General features: G+C 39.1%; 1 protein-coding gene across 3 annotated transcripts; it reads left to right on the forward strand.

Annotated features, from left to right (window-relative positions):
• The first annotated feature begins 259 nt into the window (after positions 1 to 259).
• frrs1b (ferric-chelate reductase 1b) lies at positions 260 to 15,898 on the forward strand. Of its 3 annotated transcripts, none has more exons than XM_035143013.2 (17): positions 260 to 342; positions 2,040 to 2,241; positions 2,330 to 2,481; positions 3,850 to 3,944; positions 4,100 to 4,235; positions 4,519 to 4,707; positions 6,684 to 6,782; positions 6,873 to 7,011; positions 8,006 to 8,119; positions 8,779 to 8,894; positions 9,096 to 9,182; positions 9,503 to 9,532; positions 13,064 to 13,161; positions 13,302 to 13,360; positions 13,813 to 13,950; positions 15,256 to 15,323; positions 15,399 to 15,898. In XM_035143013.2, exons 1-17 carry the CDS (start codon positions 295 to 297, stop codon positions 15,489 to 15,491), a joined length of 1,863 nt encoding a protein of 620 aa, XP_034998904.2. In that variant the 5' UTR covers positions 260 to 294; the 3' UTR covers positions 15,492 to 15,898. The 3 variants fall into 3 exon arrangements, with proteins under 3 accessions (XP_034998904.2, XP_034998905.2, XP_034998906.2); XM_035143014.2 differs by having other exon boundaries at positions 13,816 to 13,950; XM_035143015.2 differs by lacking the exon at positions 9,503 to 9,532.
• The last annotated feature ends 626 nt before the right edge of the window (positions 15,899 to 16,524 follow it).

Here is a 16,524-nt window from a genome sequence, read left to right on the forward strand (position 1 = left end):
AACATGAATTCTAATGTGGAGCTATGGCCCACATTGAAGCGCCTGAATCACTTGTTTCCAACAATGATATTTTTTTTCACCAGTGTTGTTGATGAATACAGTTTACAGCAGTAAACTCATTACAAACATGACTTTCCGGAACTATTTGGACGCAGGAGGTTTTATTATGCTCCCAGGTCTCAGGACTCTGAGAGACTGTGCGTCATAGTAGAGTAGTCACATGTACGATTTTCTTCTACAGGAAGTGAAGGCAGCAGAGGCCCTGCCCTCTGGGGGCCAACAGGACTACTCTCTATGTACAGGGTGGAGCTGCACTGCAGAAACTGGCAACACAGGGGGGAGGTAAGTCTTAACACTTTGCTTCAGATAATTGACTTTGAAATGTCTCAGCGCTGTGGCAAATGAAATGTTGTATATGAGCCAGTTTTATTCAATCATAAAGTTCATTTGTGTTTGCAGGAGACAGCTTCATTCTTTCTAAGCACAGTCATTTAAAAAGTAAAGGATGAGAATGAGATGGTGGAATAGATTAGAAGTAGTTATAAGTAGCAATAGTTTAGAAAGCTTGCTTTGCATTGTTGACTTCTCCTTTCTTTTTTTATTTTATTGAGAACTATATTTAAAAAAAGTGGATTATTTGATTTGGCTCACTGTGTGGTGACCCACCTCTGACCTGTCACTCTGCAAAGTCAGTTACCTCTCTCTTCTCAGACAGAAGCTAAACTTCTACTGACTGGTTCGTTATCTCACTTAGCCTGTTGAAGTCAGTCTGATCTGCAGCAGACTGATTATACTGTGGAGCTGATGACTGTGCCTCTGCTGTCTGTACACAGATACGTTCAGCCAGTGAATCAGCTGCATGTTGGAGCACCACTTTGACTTCTTTATTCTTGTTGTGTGCTACTCAAGGGCTTTTCTCTTTTGCTTTACAGCGTGTTTGAATATTGTGACTCTGATTGTAATTGAGCTGAATAAACTGTAACTCTTTAGGTTTTATTTTGCAGAATCTGTGTAGTACAGACAATGAATTATATACAACGTTTTGTTATCACTTTCCTCTGTTTGACCCTGCCACTGTTTTTTCCACTTCAGGATTGTCAGCTATAATGAATAACCTCAATTTGTTCCATCTATTCCACAAATGTTCAAAATCATTAATTGATTAAATTAATTGATAATTAAAAATGCATATGACACTGCACTGCAGTCACTACACACATTCAAATTCACCAAAGATTAAAACACAATAAAGCTCAGAGGCTTGCTTCCATTGTGGTCATCTTGAATAATTATTACACACAATAAAGATTAAAAAAAATAAACACCAATAGCAAGCTAAAACAATGCTGCCACATGGAAATGACAAATAAATAGCAGGCGGCAAAGTAAACATTCTAATGGTTTGTTTTAATTCTAAAGCTTTAAGATTATAAATGAAGTATACTTTTACTCTGTAACCATATAAGGCTGTGAAACACTCAACTTCAAATGTATGTGCAGATTATTCCACTGTACCTCTGCACTACAGAGAAATGCATTTTTTAGATAAGGCTATCAAATTGAAACGATCTGAAGTTTGTCAAACTACGTCTTGTAGCGGGAGATTATTAAGTATTTTGGCACCATAGTTCTTTTTTTTACCACATATATATTTTTTCAACAATTAATGCTTCTTTTTCCCACGGTCAACCACTGAAGCTTTTTAATATATGCAAGATTAAGATGTGTCGATAACTAAAGACTGTTCCTACTTCTAATATAGGTGAGTCAAAGACTAAATGTCCAAACGTATTAGTTGTTGCTTTCCACATTTTGACCTTCCACCATTAAAAGGGACACAAACAACAACATTTCATTTGAATTTATGATCACATAAATTTATTATCATCACATGATATATATACATCTATGTGAGTGAACAGCAAACATTCTAGTTTAGACAGTCTCAGAGCAGGGCAGAGAAAAATGAGGGGGGTCAATTATCTTTACAGATCTAGTAGGTGACTTTACTCTATGTGTTTCCTCTCTTTTCGCTGTAGGCATCAGCAATGTGGCGTCTATACTTCACGCTCGCAGCACTGACCTGGTGTGTGGACTCAGTGGAAGGGTTCAGTAACGGGAAGGTGGGTGTAGCCTGTGGAGACATGGAACCTCAACACGGCCATGAGCCCAGACCAGAGCCTCCTCCATACATGGTCAGTGTGGACAAATCCACGTTCAGTCCTGGTGAAAACATCACAGGTAATGTAAGCTGTTCAACTTTCACTTTACAGGCTACAATGGTGACCTAATCCTTTCTCCTTACTTCTTTCCTCTCCTTCATCCACAGTTTCTTTGCAAGTGGCCTCCTCTGACCCAATGTTCTTCAGGGGGTTCCTGATGGAAGCACGGGATGCTGGGAAACTGGACTCCCCCGCAGTAGGATTCTTCATCCTGACGGACCCTCATCAGTCCCAGCTGTTACAGTGTGGCCACACTCAGGTATACAGATGTTTCACCTCTTGATGATGTTTCACCTCAACTCTCTCATGAACCAGCTTGAACATTAGTAATCTTCTTAGATTGTACAGTTAACATGGGCTGGAAAACCAAAGAGGAAAGGAGGGCAAACACCTCACACTCATAGGGCCCCCTTCTCATATCTGTCTCGTAAAGGTGACTTCAGACCAGGTTTTGTGCGTACGCAGCAGTTCTAAATGAGGCCCCTGATTTACTGCCAAGTTGAAATGATAAATCTGATTATTTTGTATTGTCTTCTGTCTGTGTTGTATTGGAGGCCTGTGTAAAGACATGGTACTTAATTACACTTTAGTTTAACCAAACTGCATCAATCAGGTGGTCAATAGGGGCCCACCAACCTCATGGCCTTCTGGCCATGCATCTATGTAAGATGTGGTTTCACAAAGTATTCAGACCAATATACTGCACACTTTATTGTTAATTGATATATATATATAAATATATTTTGCCCCTTGATCTACACCAAGTAAACTTTAATGAACCAAAAAACATATATCTTTTGATTAATTTTGCTGATTTAATCAAACATTTTAAGGGAATTCTCCTTTAATAAAAAATATGAGATCGTTAAATTTAGTTTGTTACAATTAAACACAATAAATTGTACAAAAGTGAAAAGGTTTGGAATCTTTCTGAAGACTAGGTACAGCATGGCTGGGCAAACATACAAAACCAATTTGTTCTCAAATAATGTCTGAGACAATTATTTACCTCAGCTGCAAAGATGACTAGGCCTTTGTTGGACACCTAATCTGTAGATGTTTCCACAACACAAATTTCATAAGCACAACAAAACAGTTGTGTTACCACTCTGCTGTCAGCAATCACTGTTCAGCTACAATAACTACAACACAGAGATATTTTAGTTTGAAAGCCAGCCAGGAAAGGTGGGGATTTGTGCCCTCTGAACAACTGCGAGTGAAACATGTGCAAAAAGGTCTGAATTCAATAAACTGAATTAGAGATCATAACTGAATAGACTACTCCATAATAATTAAGTAGTCAACAGATAGTAATATTCTCTATTGAAAAACATGAGCAAAAAAGCCTCCTTGTTGTCTGAAATGCATAAATCCTATTTGACCCTTCTCTCAGGGTCTTGTCTCCATGTCTCCCTGCTGCTGCACCGCCCGCTTCCCCCTCCAGTGTACATGCTGCTCTTCCCCTCCTATAGCACATAATTATTACTTACTGAATGTAGGCATGAGCTAAACCATGACCTAAGAAGCTGCCAGTCCTGGCAGGCCACCTCAGTGGGGATCAACATGATGTGTTTAATGAGCTTGTTCTTTCTGTGTGTATGCTGCTGTGAATCCCTATCATTTAAAGGGATCTGGGGTGAGCCACACGAGAAACACAAAAAAGACCCAGGTCCAGGCAGTGTGGGAGTCACCAGAGAAGCCTCCACAGAGAGTCCAGTTTCTGTGAGTATGCATGACACTGCAGGTTGATATCCGGAGCCACCCACACAGGGCTGTCCAGCAGACAGTATTCAAATTCACTGACAGGTCTTGTTATACAGATTTCTAAAGATGAATATATTTCAGTATGTCAAGGTGGGTTTAATTTGTTGTTGCAGTGTGACAGTGGTACATGGCTATAAGATTTACTGGGTGAAGATTGCAGGTCCTGTGGTGTCACTGAGAGAGATGACTGCTGCTCCAACCACAGCAGTATCTCCTCAAGCCACCAGCCCCACTGCTCTGTCCACACAGGTCAGTATCTCACCCACAGAGGGGAGAACAATGATCCAAAGTATAGCCTCATAAATAACATGTTTACAGGTTTACAGATATATGTTTGGGAGATTTCTACCTTAACATCTGTGAATGGAATTAAGTTTATGGTGCACACAGCTTTCCATAAACCCTGTCTCTGTTAATTTAGATCCAACACAGACCTTAGGGGAAGGTTTGCACTTCATCCCGAATAACAAGATCCTTGCCATTCAGAGTAAGAATAGCATATCTAAACTGTTATCTTCTTCCCTCTCCTCAGTTTAGTTCAGTGGGGTGTGGCCACAGTAAATCGTGCCTCAGAGACCCAGTGGGCTGTGACCCAGAGTCAGATCCCCACTGTTTCTTCCTGTCGTTTACCACTGATGAAGCAGGACGGAGTGTGATGTTTGAACTTAGTGGGCCTACTGAGGGTTACGTGTCCTTTGCCCTGTCCCACGATAAATGGATGGTGAGTTTTACTTATCATGACATTTACTTTTCAATCTCAAGAGTCACTTATCATTAAATAACCCCCGAAAGTAAAAATTATTTCAATTTAAACAACCAGAAATCCCAGGTTTATCAATGATAAAGTATGATGTGTGATGGGCGGAAAGAAGGAAATCATTAGAGTCTATCTTTTGCTTGAAATCTGAGCACTAATCAGCGATTTCAAATCTTTCACCCTGTTTACCTTAAATTACATGTTCAGAACTGCTGGCATTTAATTCCCTAAGTAACTTCCTTCCTGGCAACAAATGGTTTTCCTTCATATCAATACAGTATCAGAATGCGTTGAGACTTGACTTTAGGTTCATGTGCTGCCCTGAAGCTTTATACTTAAATGATAAAACAAATTGTTCACCTACACTGTTGATGTGAAGACTCTCAAACATGAGCCACTGAAACCCAGTTGGATGATTGTACAGTTGAAAAAACAACTTGTGTAACGTGGTGTCAGTGTGTACAGTATATTTAGGAATCAATGTTTTAGTTTCTATTTATTATTTATAAAAAAAATTACTTGATGTATATTTATTTGACAAAAAAACAATTTGGGTGTCCATATGTCCTTTATTTTGTAAATATCAAAACATTTGGTGTGTTAATATCTTGCAGATGTACAGCATTTCCTATATAGAAATTCCATACAATAAATTTGAATGAGCAAAATTATCCTGAATGAAAGATAGTAATGGCTAATTTATGATTTCTATTAACATAATGAGCAAATGTTATTAATTTACACATTTTGCAAAACACTCTTAAGGACATACAAGGACAGATTGTATTAGATCAGGTCATATGCATTTTTAAGGGTTAGGGTTATGAGTTTTGAGTAGTTTATGGAATATCCCTGGGGATGTGGCATTGAAATTCTGTATTGGAAGGGCCTTCTAGAGGGTGGGGGCCACCACGCTTAAAGCTCTGTCTCCAAAAGTCCGTAGTCTGCTGGGGATGGTGAGCAGACTCAAAGGATGATAGTTTGGTTTAATGCAGAAACATTTCAGTGACTTCAGCCTCAACCAAAGTGCTTCTATAAACGAACCTGGCCTCTAGTGTGACAGTCGTGCATTTTTTACTCCCAACATCCATCCTGACTGTCTCCTTTAAAGGGATAGTTCACCCAGAAATGAAAATGTACTCATTATCTACTCACCCCGATGGAGGGGTGGGTGAAGTGTTTGAGTCCACAAAACACTTTTGGAGTTTCAGGGGTAAACAGCGTTGCAGCGTTGCATCTTCAGACGTAATAAAACAACAGAAACAACATAACATGCCTCCATACTGCTCCTGTGGTGTCATCAAAGTATCTGCAAGCCCTGACATTCATATTTGACTCAAAACAAACACATTTTTCACTGTGTTTTAAGCTTAAATGTCCACCAGAAGTGGCTAAGCTCGTGGACTTAGGCTTTAAACACGATGTAAATTAAGCCGTTTCGAGTGGAATTTGAATGTCGGGTCTTCCGGACACTTGGATGACCTCACACGAGCAGTATGGAGGCATGTTGTGTTTTTTCTGTTGTTTTATTACGTCTGAAGATAGGTCACTAATGTCTTGAATTATATTGGATTTGGCTGCTACGCTGTTTACCCCTAAAACTCCAAAAGTGTTTTGTGGACTCAAACACTTCACCCACCCCTCCATCGGCATAGGGGTGAGTAGATAATTGTTGAATTTAGATTCCTGGGTGAACTATCCCTTTAATGTCTGTGCTGCAGTTAATCAAAATGCTTCATTGATTTTAACCCAGCATTTTAACATAATCTAGCCAATTATTATTTTGCCACCACAACATCACTGTCAAAACAGTCAAAACATATGAATTGGATTTATGGGAGATAAGGCTGCCTGTGGCGAACACAACAACTTTAAGGTACTGACAGCAATGAGCTGTAAATTAATATCAGTGTGTGTACTAAATATTTCTACCCTTGTAGGGGAATGATGACGTCTATCTCTGCGAGAATGATAGAGGCAGTGTTACCATCAGTGCTGGATATGTCTCTGGACGAACTCACCCTGAGCTGGCAGCAGAGGTACACACTGACTGATCATCATCACCACACAGTGTCAGTGGCTGTACTGTTGTAACCATCAGTTTTCAGTGCTAACCTCTCTGTTTGCAGGAGGCTCTGTGGGGGCGGGCCTGGAGGCTGGTCGATGGAGTCATCCAGTGTCGTTTCCACAGAAGCATCCACCTACATAACAGATTCAACTTAAACCAGAGCTACTTCCTGTTTCTGGCGCATGGTAGATCTCACAATGGTAAGACAGTGGGAAACAGTGAACAGTATTTAATAAACTAGTACGGTACCTGTCCTAAACCCGCCTGTTTGGAAGGGCTGTTTGCTTGGTCTGAGGTAATGCTCTGGACCTGCTCCAAATTTATCCCACGGGCCTACAATATACTGTTACATTTATTTGTACATGTCTATGGTGCAGAGTGACATTATAAAACTTTGCATTCATCCTACCTGGTTTATCTGCACAGAACATTTTGTAGTCAATGTTTTTCATAAAATGAAACTGAATTTACTTTATTATTGTTCATGTGTGAGGCTTATTTATCTATATATCTATATATCTATATATCTATATATATAATATAGATATATAGATATATAGATATATATGTGTGTGTTTGAATGATTTACTAAACAGCTGTTGTTTTTTCACATTGTGTGTAAGCAAGTTCCAAGATCTGTTAAGTAACAGACACGATTTTCACAAAATTAAAACTTCGTAATTTCGGCTGGTGATCCTGCAACTATCCCTCAAGTGTTTTAACATAGGATAAATATGACAGGTTTTCTAAAATTGACTTCGACCTTAGGCCATGAACCTCAATCCTCCAAGTAGTGTGACCTGTGTTTATTCACTGAAATCAGGAGTAGGGCAGCAGATCTAATGTAGATGCTGTAGGTTAAGAAAGCCCTTTGACTATTCCAGGTTCACCATTGACCTGCTGAAAGTTGTTAATTTGAGTTTCATGCTCCCAACTTCTTATGTGTCTGCTGAGTTTGATTCTGTTTTATTAATGGAAACACTTTGAAGGCTGTGGTGAGTTTTTTTTCTCTCACCTCGGGTGATGTGTATTTTAATCTGACGCTTCAAACCTTCAGTGGGAATACTTTTATGACTCAGTTTGCTGAGAATAGCATAGTTTCCTCTTCAATTACTGCTGGAAAAAACAGTGGATTCCATAAGGTTGGCTAAACTTTGTGCAGAGTGCATTTTGGTAAAACGTTGTCCTCCATAGGTTTGATCTACAAGCACCATCATCAGCCTCTCATCTCCACCATTCAGAAGGTGATTACTGGACTTCCGGAGGATCTAAGTGGCTCGCGCTCCCCCCTGCTGATCAAGTTCCATGGTTAGTTCCACTACAGTCTAAAATCGGAAGATTTCAGAAAGACTGCTGTGTTCATTTCATCTCAGAGTAGCGCAAAGGTGGACAAACCAAAACAACATCAAGCCATTTTGTGTTCTGTAGTATATTAGTCACAGTAACTCTGTCATGTACTGATGCTGATACAAATGTCTGTCATGTTGAACTACTGAATAAAACATTATAACCTGTCATCGCCCTGTTTCCGTTCACACTGTGATAGAGATGGCTGTCATGATCAGAAGTTCTGCAGTGGTGTTCTTCTTATTAAATCTGTGACAACATCACAGAACCTTACTCCATGTGGTATCACTGTAGCGCCAACATGTGGTCACATTTTTGCACACATCATCTACAGTGTACCTACTGTGTATGTTGGGTATGTGCGTAGGCTATGTAAACTAAGCTAAGATTCCAGAATAATAAATTAACATAAAAGTGAAAATCTAAATATTATATAATAAATCTCCAAGAACAAATGCAATATGAAGACTTTCCACAAACAAACAAGAACTTTGACCAATACTGAATAAAACAGACATGTACAGTATTCCTAATAGGTCTGAAGCAGACAGAGACTAGCTCATGAATCTCCCCTCCTTCCACCAAATATCTACAGATCATCACCTGTGATCTGTCCTCAGGTGTGTTCATGCTGACTGTCTGGATGTGGATAGTGAGCACAGCTGCCCTCATTGCTCGCCACTACAAAGACTTTTGGCCCGACACAACAGTGCTGGGACAAAGGCTCTGGTTTCAGGTGAGAACTCCAGCGTATCTGTCTTTCAAACACTCTATATGCTCTGAGATATGCTCTAAATTGAATCGACAGAAACATACACATTAATCTTCACAATAATATTCTTAGTGTGCTACTGTCTGTCTTCCATGGACATGACTAAACAGTCATTCCAGTTAGAATTTAAATAGTCCTTCTCTCTTCATCTCCTTGTCTTTGCAGCTCCATCGAACCATGATGGTCTTGGCTGTCGTCCTAACTAGTGCAGCCTTCACTCTGCCTTTCATATACAGGAGGGGATGGAGTAAGGTAAGTGTGTGTGGTGTGTGTGTGTGTGTGTGTGTGTGTGTGTGTGTGTGTGTGTGTGTGTGTGTGTGTGTGTGTGTGTGTGACCATACCCTCCATCTTGTCCATCTGTCCCTCCATCTGTTTAAGTGGCTCTTAGCATTTAAAAATCTTTTGCTATCTATCTTTGTGTCAGTCCCACCACACTTTTCTACACAACTTGTGTTGGCGGTAGTCAGTCTATATATATATATATATATATATAGGTATATATATATATATATATATATACCTTGTAGCAGAACCTCTTCATGGCATTTTTTGTGACCTTTTTTCTCCATCAGTGTTGTCTGGAAGAGGCTTTCAGACCAATGGTACACTCACACATACACATTCAAAGATGGAGCAATATTCAGCTCTGATTTTCTCACATTCTCACACTGAAACACAATTAATTTCACAGGCAATGTGCTTTCACACGTTCTTTTCCATTCACAATGAATGGCAGCCTAACGCTCTGCTCTGTTTGAGTCGGCATGTGTGAAATTGGATGAATAAATGTTTTTTCAGCTGTGGAGTGAGTCACCTTCACAGAACAGTTAGCAAATATTCTTTTATTTTCGATTTCAGAAAGACTGCTAAGACATACCATAATGATGTATTCACTATATTGTCCAGGTAGCATACTACTCTGTGAGGTTGTCAGTGTTTTAAACTAAAGGCTAACATGTTCACCTGAAAACACTTTTACCAAGGTAGTCATCTTAGTGGAGTATGTTAGCATGCAAACATTGCTAATTAGCTTGAAAAATAAAGTAGATGCTAATGGCAATGGTATCACAAGTAATGGTCAGTGTTGGACATATTAGCATTATAATCTTTTTATCTAGTTGGCACTAGCTGAAAAGTTAAGTGGAGTAAAGTTATTACATCTCATCCTGAGGGGAACATGAATGTTAAAAATTATTCTATGGCTTTGTCTATCAATTCACTTTGATTTCTTAGTCTGTGATAGTATTGTCCGAGTTTTTTTTTTTTAAACAGTGCCATCAATGTATGATTATCATGATAATGTGATATAACTGATATGATATCATTATAATGTATCATTTTTATCTTTGATAAGTTAGTCACAAGTCTTTCTTCCCTTGAGGAAGTAGAAGTAAGCAAATAAGCTTTTTCTGCCGTGATTGACGTTGTGGTCAACACTGTGAGCTGCACTGGGGTGTGTATGTGTGTGAATGACTCAGCCGTAATAATCACATGCTGTTCTGTGGTGTGAGTGACAGAGTGTTGAGTCCATCCAAGCATTTGTTCACCCTGACTCACCACAGAGGCTGCAGCTTTCAGGACAGACACCAACACAATAAGGATACTAATAAATATGTAATAAATCTTATCTTATATACACACACACACACACACACACACACACACACACACACACACACACACACACACACACACACACACACACACACACACACACACACACACACACACAGAGTTGACAGAAACGAAACATTTTATGCAGTAAAACGTAAAAGATTGATTCAAGTTTTATCTGTTATCTTACAAACACAGTAAGTGAGACATGTTTTACAGAAACACAGTGTACTGGTTTCAGGTTTTAGTGAATTATGTTGTCTGTAGTCTGCATGATGATGATTTTAGTTTGAATCTGGAGCCACCCCCCCCTCTGCCACTGTCAGGCAGAGTCATGGCAGCAGAAAGGGAGAGGTTCTCACTCACGTCTCATGTCGCTATCCTATAAACAATCTAGTTTTCATGTCAGATTCTCCAAACCATGTTTTGTAAAGTAAATATGATGTTATGGAGCTTCATGTGGAAACACATGATCAATATGTTTCTCCACATCATAGCCTATTTGATCCATTGTTTACACTTAAGGTTAATTTAGTCCCTGACCCCTGCTTTGAGTGAATGTTTATCCTTAATTTTCTAATCTAAAATTCACATTATATCAATCAGCATGAAATAATAGGAAATTGGCTGAAGTGGGAAACATGGAGGAAAACTATAAACCTGAGGAAAACCCTATTGAATAGGGAAATGCAGTGCTGACAATTAAAGTGCCGAAAATGAGAATGGAATGCTTCACATTCTAAAGTAATAGAGAAGACAGTAGCTGCAAGTACAAGGCTAAAACAGACCTGAAACATAAAGATGTTAATATTTTCCGCTCCTTGACGTAGATGCTGTATATTCTCCTGTTTTGTGCAGTGGCCTGTAGGTGTCTGTCTTTCCCCATCACAGGCCGTCCGAACATAATGACTGAAGGTCCACCAGTGAATCATAACTCAATTATTTGAAAAGATACTGATGAAAGATGATGTTGTTCTATCCTCACTCATGTCAGTGCTTCTATTGTTCTGTTTTTATACAAACACTTTATGTACAGATAAAGTGTGTAGTTATTTGACTCTGTAGCTGTTCCCCTCCGCTTGATCTAGTGGCTGTTGTCCCAGGCTTACGACATGTAGTCTGAAAAAAGAACAAATAAGATGCAAACTGGCTCATGTACACATGTGAAATGTAGTTTTATTTAAAAAAAGGATTCTGCTCGTATCCTCTCATGATCAACAACTTCCACACTGTATCTAACTGAATATTATAATTCCTACCAATGCTGTTCAGTTATGTTTAGTGAAGGATTCCAGGACATTTATGGCACTCACTTATAACATTTGAATATGTATTAAATGTATTACAATATTATTTCCATGCATAGGTTTTTATATCAGAATTACCATTATTAAATTGTTAGCTGCTAAATTTTACTTAAATATTTTCTTTCAAAAGTTGCATGCTAAATGAGAAGTCATGAGAAGGTATAAATCTTACTCTGTAAGTGGATTTCTGAGGTCTCAGAATGTAGTTATCTCAGTGAAGGGACAGCGTGTGCACTTCTAACACATGGTTAAGGAGAAAATAATAACATAAATAAGGTTTACGTCAATAGGATAGCAATGCTTATCATGATAGTAAATGCTCTGTATTTAGATAGCGCTTAGTTTGTGATGTTTTTAATAGAAAAAGAAATGTGCTGCCCATAGATACACTGTATAAATGTGTGTGTGAATGGGTGAAATGGGCAAAATACTGAACTGTAAATCGCTCACACAGGCAAGTGGAATGGGGCAGACTGGGATCAAATCCCTGACCTTCTGTCTAATGGACCTGCTCTACCCCCTTAGCCACGGCCGCCTCACATCATGATGCTAATAATATAAGGATTAAAAACATATGCAAATACACATTGAAAACCACAATGCACAGGCTCCTTCCAGGAGGGTGTGGAGAGTAGTGTGGGTGTCACCCCAAATAAAAAATTGAAAAATTGAAAATTCACTCATTCTCTACTCACCACCAATGCCGATGGAGAGGTGGGTGAAGTGTTTGAGACACTCCAGAAATTCCTAAAGTGCTTTGTGGATTCGAACACTTCACCCACCCCCCCACCACTTCCTGCTTCATATTTGACCTAGTGTACTCATTGCAGTGGTGAGCACACAATTTACCTGTGCAGTGAGGAACTATTATCAACATTTCAGGTTTTCTCACTGTCAGTTTGGCCTCCCATTAAAGTGATCCTCCAACTGATAAACCAAAGACTTGTAAACGACCTGGCTGATGAGATTTTATTTCATTGAAATATCATGTAATCACAACTGATAGCTATGGTTGTCAAAGAACACGAGTTTATTAAATGAATACCAATCCTAAGAATACAACAGCAGAAGTGATTGTAAATGAGAAGAGACAGTTAATGTGTTTCTGATTATTTTCTTACCAGCATAGTAGAACATTTCCCCAGTGGGCCACAGAATATCCCTGCAGCTCCTCTTCCTCTGTGTTTTCTCTTGTCTTCGCTTTCCTCCCAGGGTGCAGGCTCTCACCCTTACATAGGCTGCGCCGTCATGGCTCTGTCTATCATCCAACCAATAATGGCAATTCTCAGACCAGTTCCAGAGTCCCCCAGGTAAGACCTGAAACCAGGTTTAAATAACTCCCTAACTTGCACATCACTGTCCTGTGAAAAGCAGCAGTAGTACTTCTTCACCCATGTGAATTGAAATCATGCCAGGGCCTGTCTCTTCTCCTCTCTCTCTACATTGGCAGGAGGATCATCTTCAGATGGCTTCACTTTGGAGCAGGCACTGCTGCCCAGATACTTGCCAGTAAGAAGACTAGTTAGAAAAGATTTTATTCTGGAGAAATTAAATGAAATTGCTGCTGCTCGATGATGACTTGAGGACCATGAGTTATTACTTATACACTTTAGTTGTTTTGAATGGCAGTTATTTCAAAATATGTAATGCCAGTGTCCTAGACCTCCAGTTGTAAATGCATAGAATGTAAACTGTTAACATGTATACTATAATTCAAGGCAACTAATTATTTAGTTAAGAAGAAACAAATTTTGTTTGAGTGAAAGCAAAAATTCAAAATAACTGCTTGAAATTGTTTAATCAATAAAAGAAACAAAACGTGAATGATTATATCAATATTTTTTTGAAGCACAGACTGTGCAGTAAAGCACAGTGTACTGTGTGCCCCATGATCTACGATCTCTTTCACAATGGCTGAGGTTGAAATTTAAGCACTGACTGGTCCTCTCTCTCCCTCCCAGCAGTGTGTGTATTCCTGGGTGCTGCTCAGCAGGCGCTGCTGTTACCCAGTCCCTGGTCTCCTGCAGTGCTGACTGGATGGCTGCTGTGGATCATGATGGTAGACCTGCTGCTACTAATCCACCAGTGCAGACTCAGAGGTATAGGCAATACAGACCCGTATTATTGGATGAATGACATTAAACTGCTTTCAGACATGCACTTAATGGAAGGGTTGCATGTGTGAACGCAAATGCCTGAGTGAGAGCCTCCTGACTTTCTCCGGCCAGTCCCCTAGTAAAAGGTCTGCAGAATGTCCGATGGAGTTGATAAACAGGAGAACCTCTACACTCTAATGAAAAAAACATAACACAAATCTCCACATGAAAAACCGGTGCCATACACAAAAAACACCAATCAAGATGTCAAGAGAGCTTTTGGTAAAAAGAGCCTACGTGTTGATGTGCTGCAAACAAAAACACATCATCTCTGCAGCATAATTACTACATTACATTTTCCTTTAGCCTGCTGCACCCCCCCTCACCTGAACGCTCCGGAGATTTCTGTGTTGTTGTGAACACTTCGAAGTGGAGAACCTCTTGCCTCTTGATGTACATGTGTGAAACTCAGGGCATCCTCCGTTAGTCATGTCTGGAAACGGCTTTAGCTTTCTCTTTTGATAGCTGTGCAATTCGGATTAGTTCTTAACGCCTGGAGACGTGGAACAGTAGTTATTACCTATTTGTTTCAATTAGCAGCCAGTGCTGCTGCTGCCTGCAGCGAGAGAATCAATCAATTGTTCTGTTCTAAAGCATTATGACTAAAGCCCTGAAAAGATATTAGACTGTGTGTGTGTGTGTGTGTGTGTGTGTGTGTGTGTGTGTGTGTGTGTGTGTGTGTGTGTGTGTGTGTGTGTGTACATCACGGGTGGGTGTTTTTATGTGGGTGTGAATGAATGAGAAGGTGAACTAGCTTGGAAATATCATCCATCTGCAGGATCTGTCTTAATGAAAGACGTAACATTAACTCTTTGGGCCTCATTCACCAACCATTGTTAAGATGAAATTTCTTCTCAAAACCCTCTTGCACAGTTTTTGCAAAGATTCTGACATTCACCGATGTTTCTTTATCTGGCATTTGTTCTTATGTAAGAATAGTATCTATGCACACTGAAGAGCCCTCTTACGCACACTTGACAATAATCACGCACTGAGTTGGACCTGAACCCAAATATGATTTAAAACATTTGATCTGAACCTTGCCAAGCGTGTCAGGATGGATCCCGTCAGGCTCAGACCGAGTATCCGAGACAGCAGAGCTAAGGCTGTTCTTTTACTATGCAGTGATGTTCCAGTTCTCTACACAGCAATGTTCTTGGTATAGCTGTATTTGAACTAAGATATATTGATTTTAGTGTTCTGTACTTAGCAAACATGTCTGACTAAAAATCACATATGTGTCCACAGGCAACAGCAGCAGTGATGATAAAGAGAATATTTCATTTGCTCAGCTTGACAGATTGCAGCATGGAGAGGTCAGATACGCCTTCATTTATTATTTCTAAATTGTTATACCTTCCTCTTTTTTATTGATTCTTCACTTCTTTCAGATTTCCAAAGTCAAGAAGATGGTGTTAGTTGTGTTCCTGATAGGAAATACTGGGTTTCTGGCTGCATTTATAAAAACTATTGCAAGTTTATAATTATTGGACAAAGGATCGCCATACAGGCTATGTTGTAATTGTTGTGTGATTGAGTGTTATTAAGTCATGGCTTTATTGATGTTATTGATATTGATATTTGATAGTTTGGGTGAAAATAATTAATTTCAAAATTAAATTCTTTGTCAAGTCTTGTGTATCATCGCAGTATCCAAAACTGTTCTTAAACTATGTAACAGTGATTCCATCATTCAAATTGAACAATTTCACCCATGCATTAATTAATAGTTTCTCCTAAAGCAGGAGATTCTGCATCTACTTTTGTTATTATGATGTGTCAGTGATGACATGTAACAGCTGTTGTTCACCCTGACAAGCGCTAAACAACGTGTTAGTATACTGTTTTATTTCATTTATGTTTTATTGCAAATAAAAAAATATTATATACATCGTGATAAAGTATTTCTTTTATTTATTTATGAAATCCCTCACAGGTCTGATCACACTGTCTTTGATGGCCCCAGAGGCCAGGTGGTCCTGATCTCACAGTGTGAAATAAAGCATAAGGGTACTCCTTTATTATGATTTTGGTGAACTGGTGAATTTTTGTGTTGTGCGACCTGCAGGTAAAAATGTCCATACTGACACATAGGTCTGTGACCAGATATTTAAATTCCAGTTCTAAATGGCAAAGAATTAAAAAAATCCTTTTCATCATCACAGTTATATGTTACTCACACACAGAGTCCAATGAAATAAATGACTATTACATTCACCAAAGATGAGACATTTCCATTTAGGAGAATTTAGCAGCTTTCTCCCGTGTCACTGTCTGGATAAAATGTTATCTAAGCACACAAGTAAACAGCATGTTGTGTAGTCTTAGGGCCATGTTGGAAAATAAAAAATTCAGGGATAATGTGGTAATATCACCAGAGTAAAAGAAAGAAATAATTAGTCATTTTACAAGAATAAGTTTGAAGGAGGCGCATGGAGCATTTGTTCAGTTATACTTTAGTTTAACAAATTACGTAGTGCTTAATATTTTTGGTACATCAGCACCACATTATCATAA

Source organism: Hippoglossus stenolepis, chromosome 19, assembly GCF_022539355.2.
Source record: "Hippoglossus stenolepis isolate QCI-W04-F060 chromosome 19, HSTE1.2, whole genome shotgun sequence".
Lineage (NCBI taxonomy): Eukaryota > Metazoa > Chordata > Actinopteri > Pleuronectiformes > Pleuronectidae > Hippoglossus > Hippoglossus stenolepis.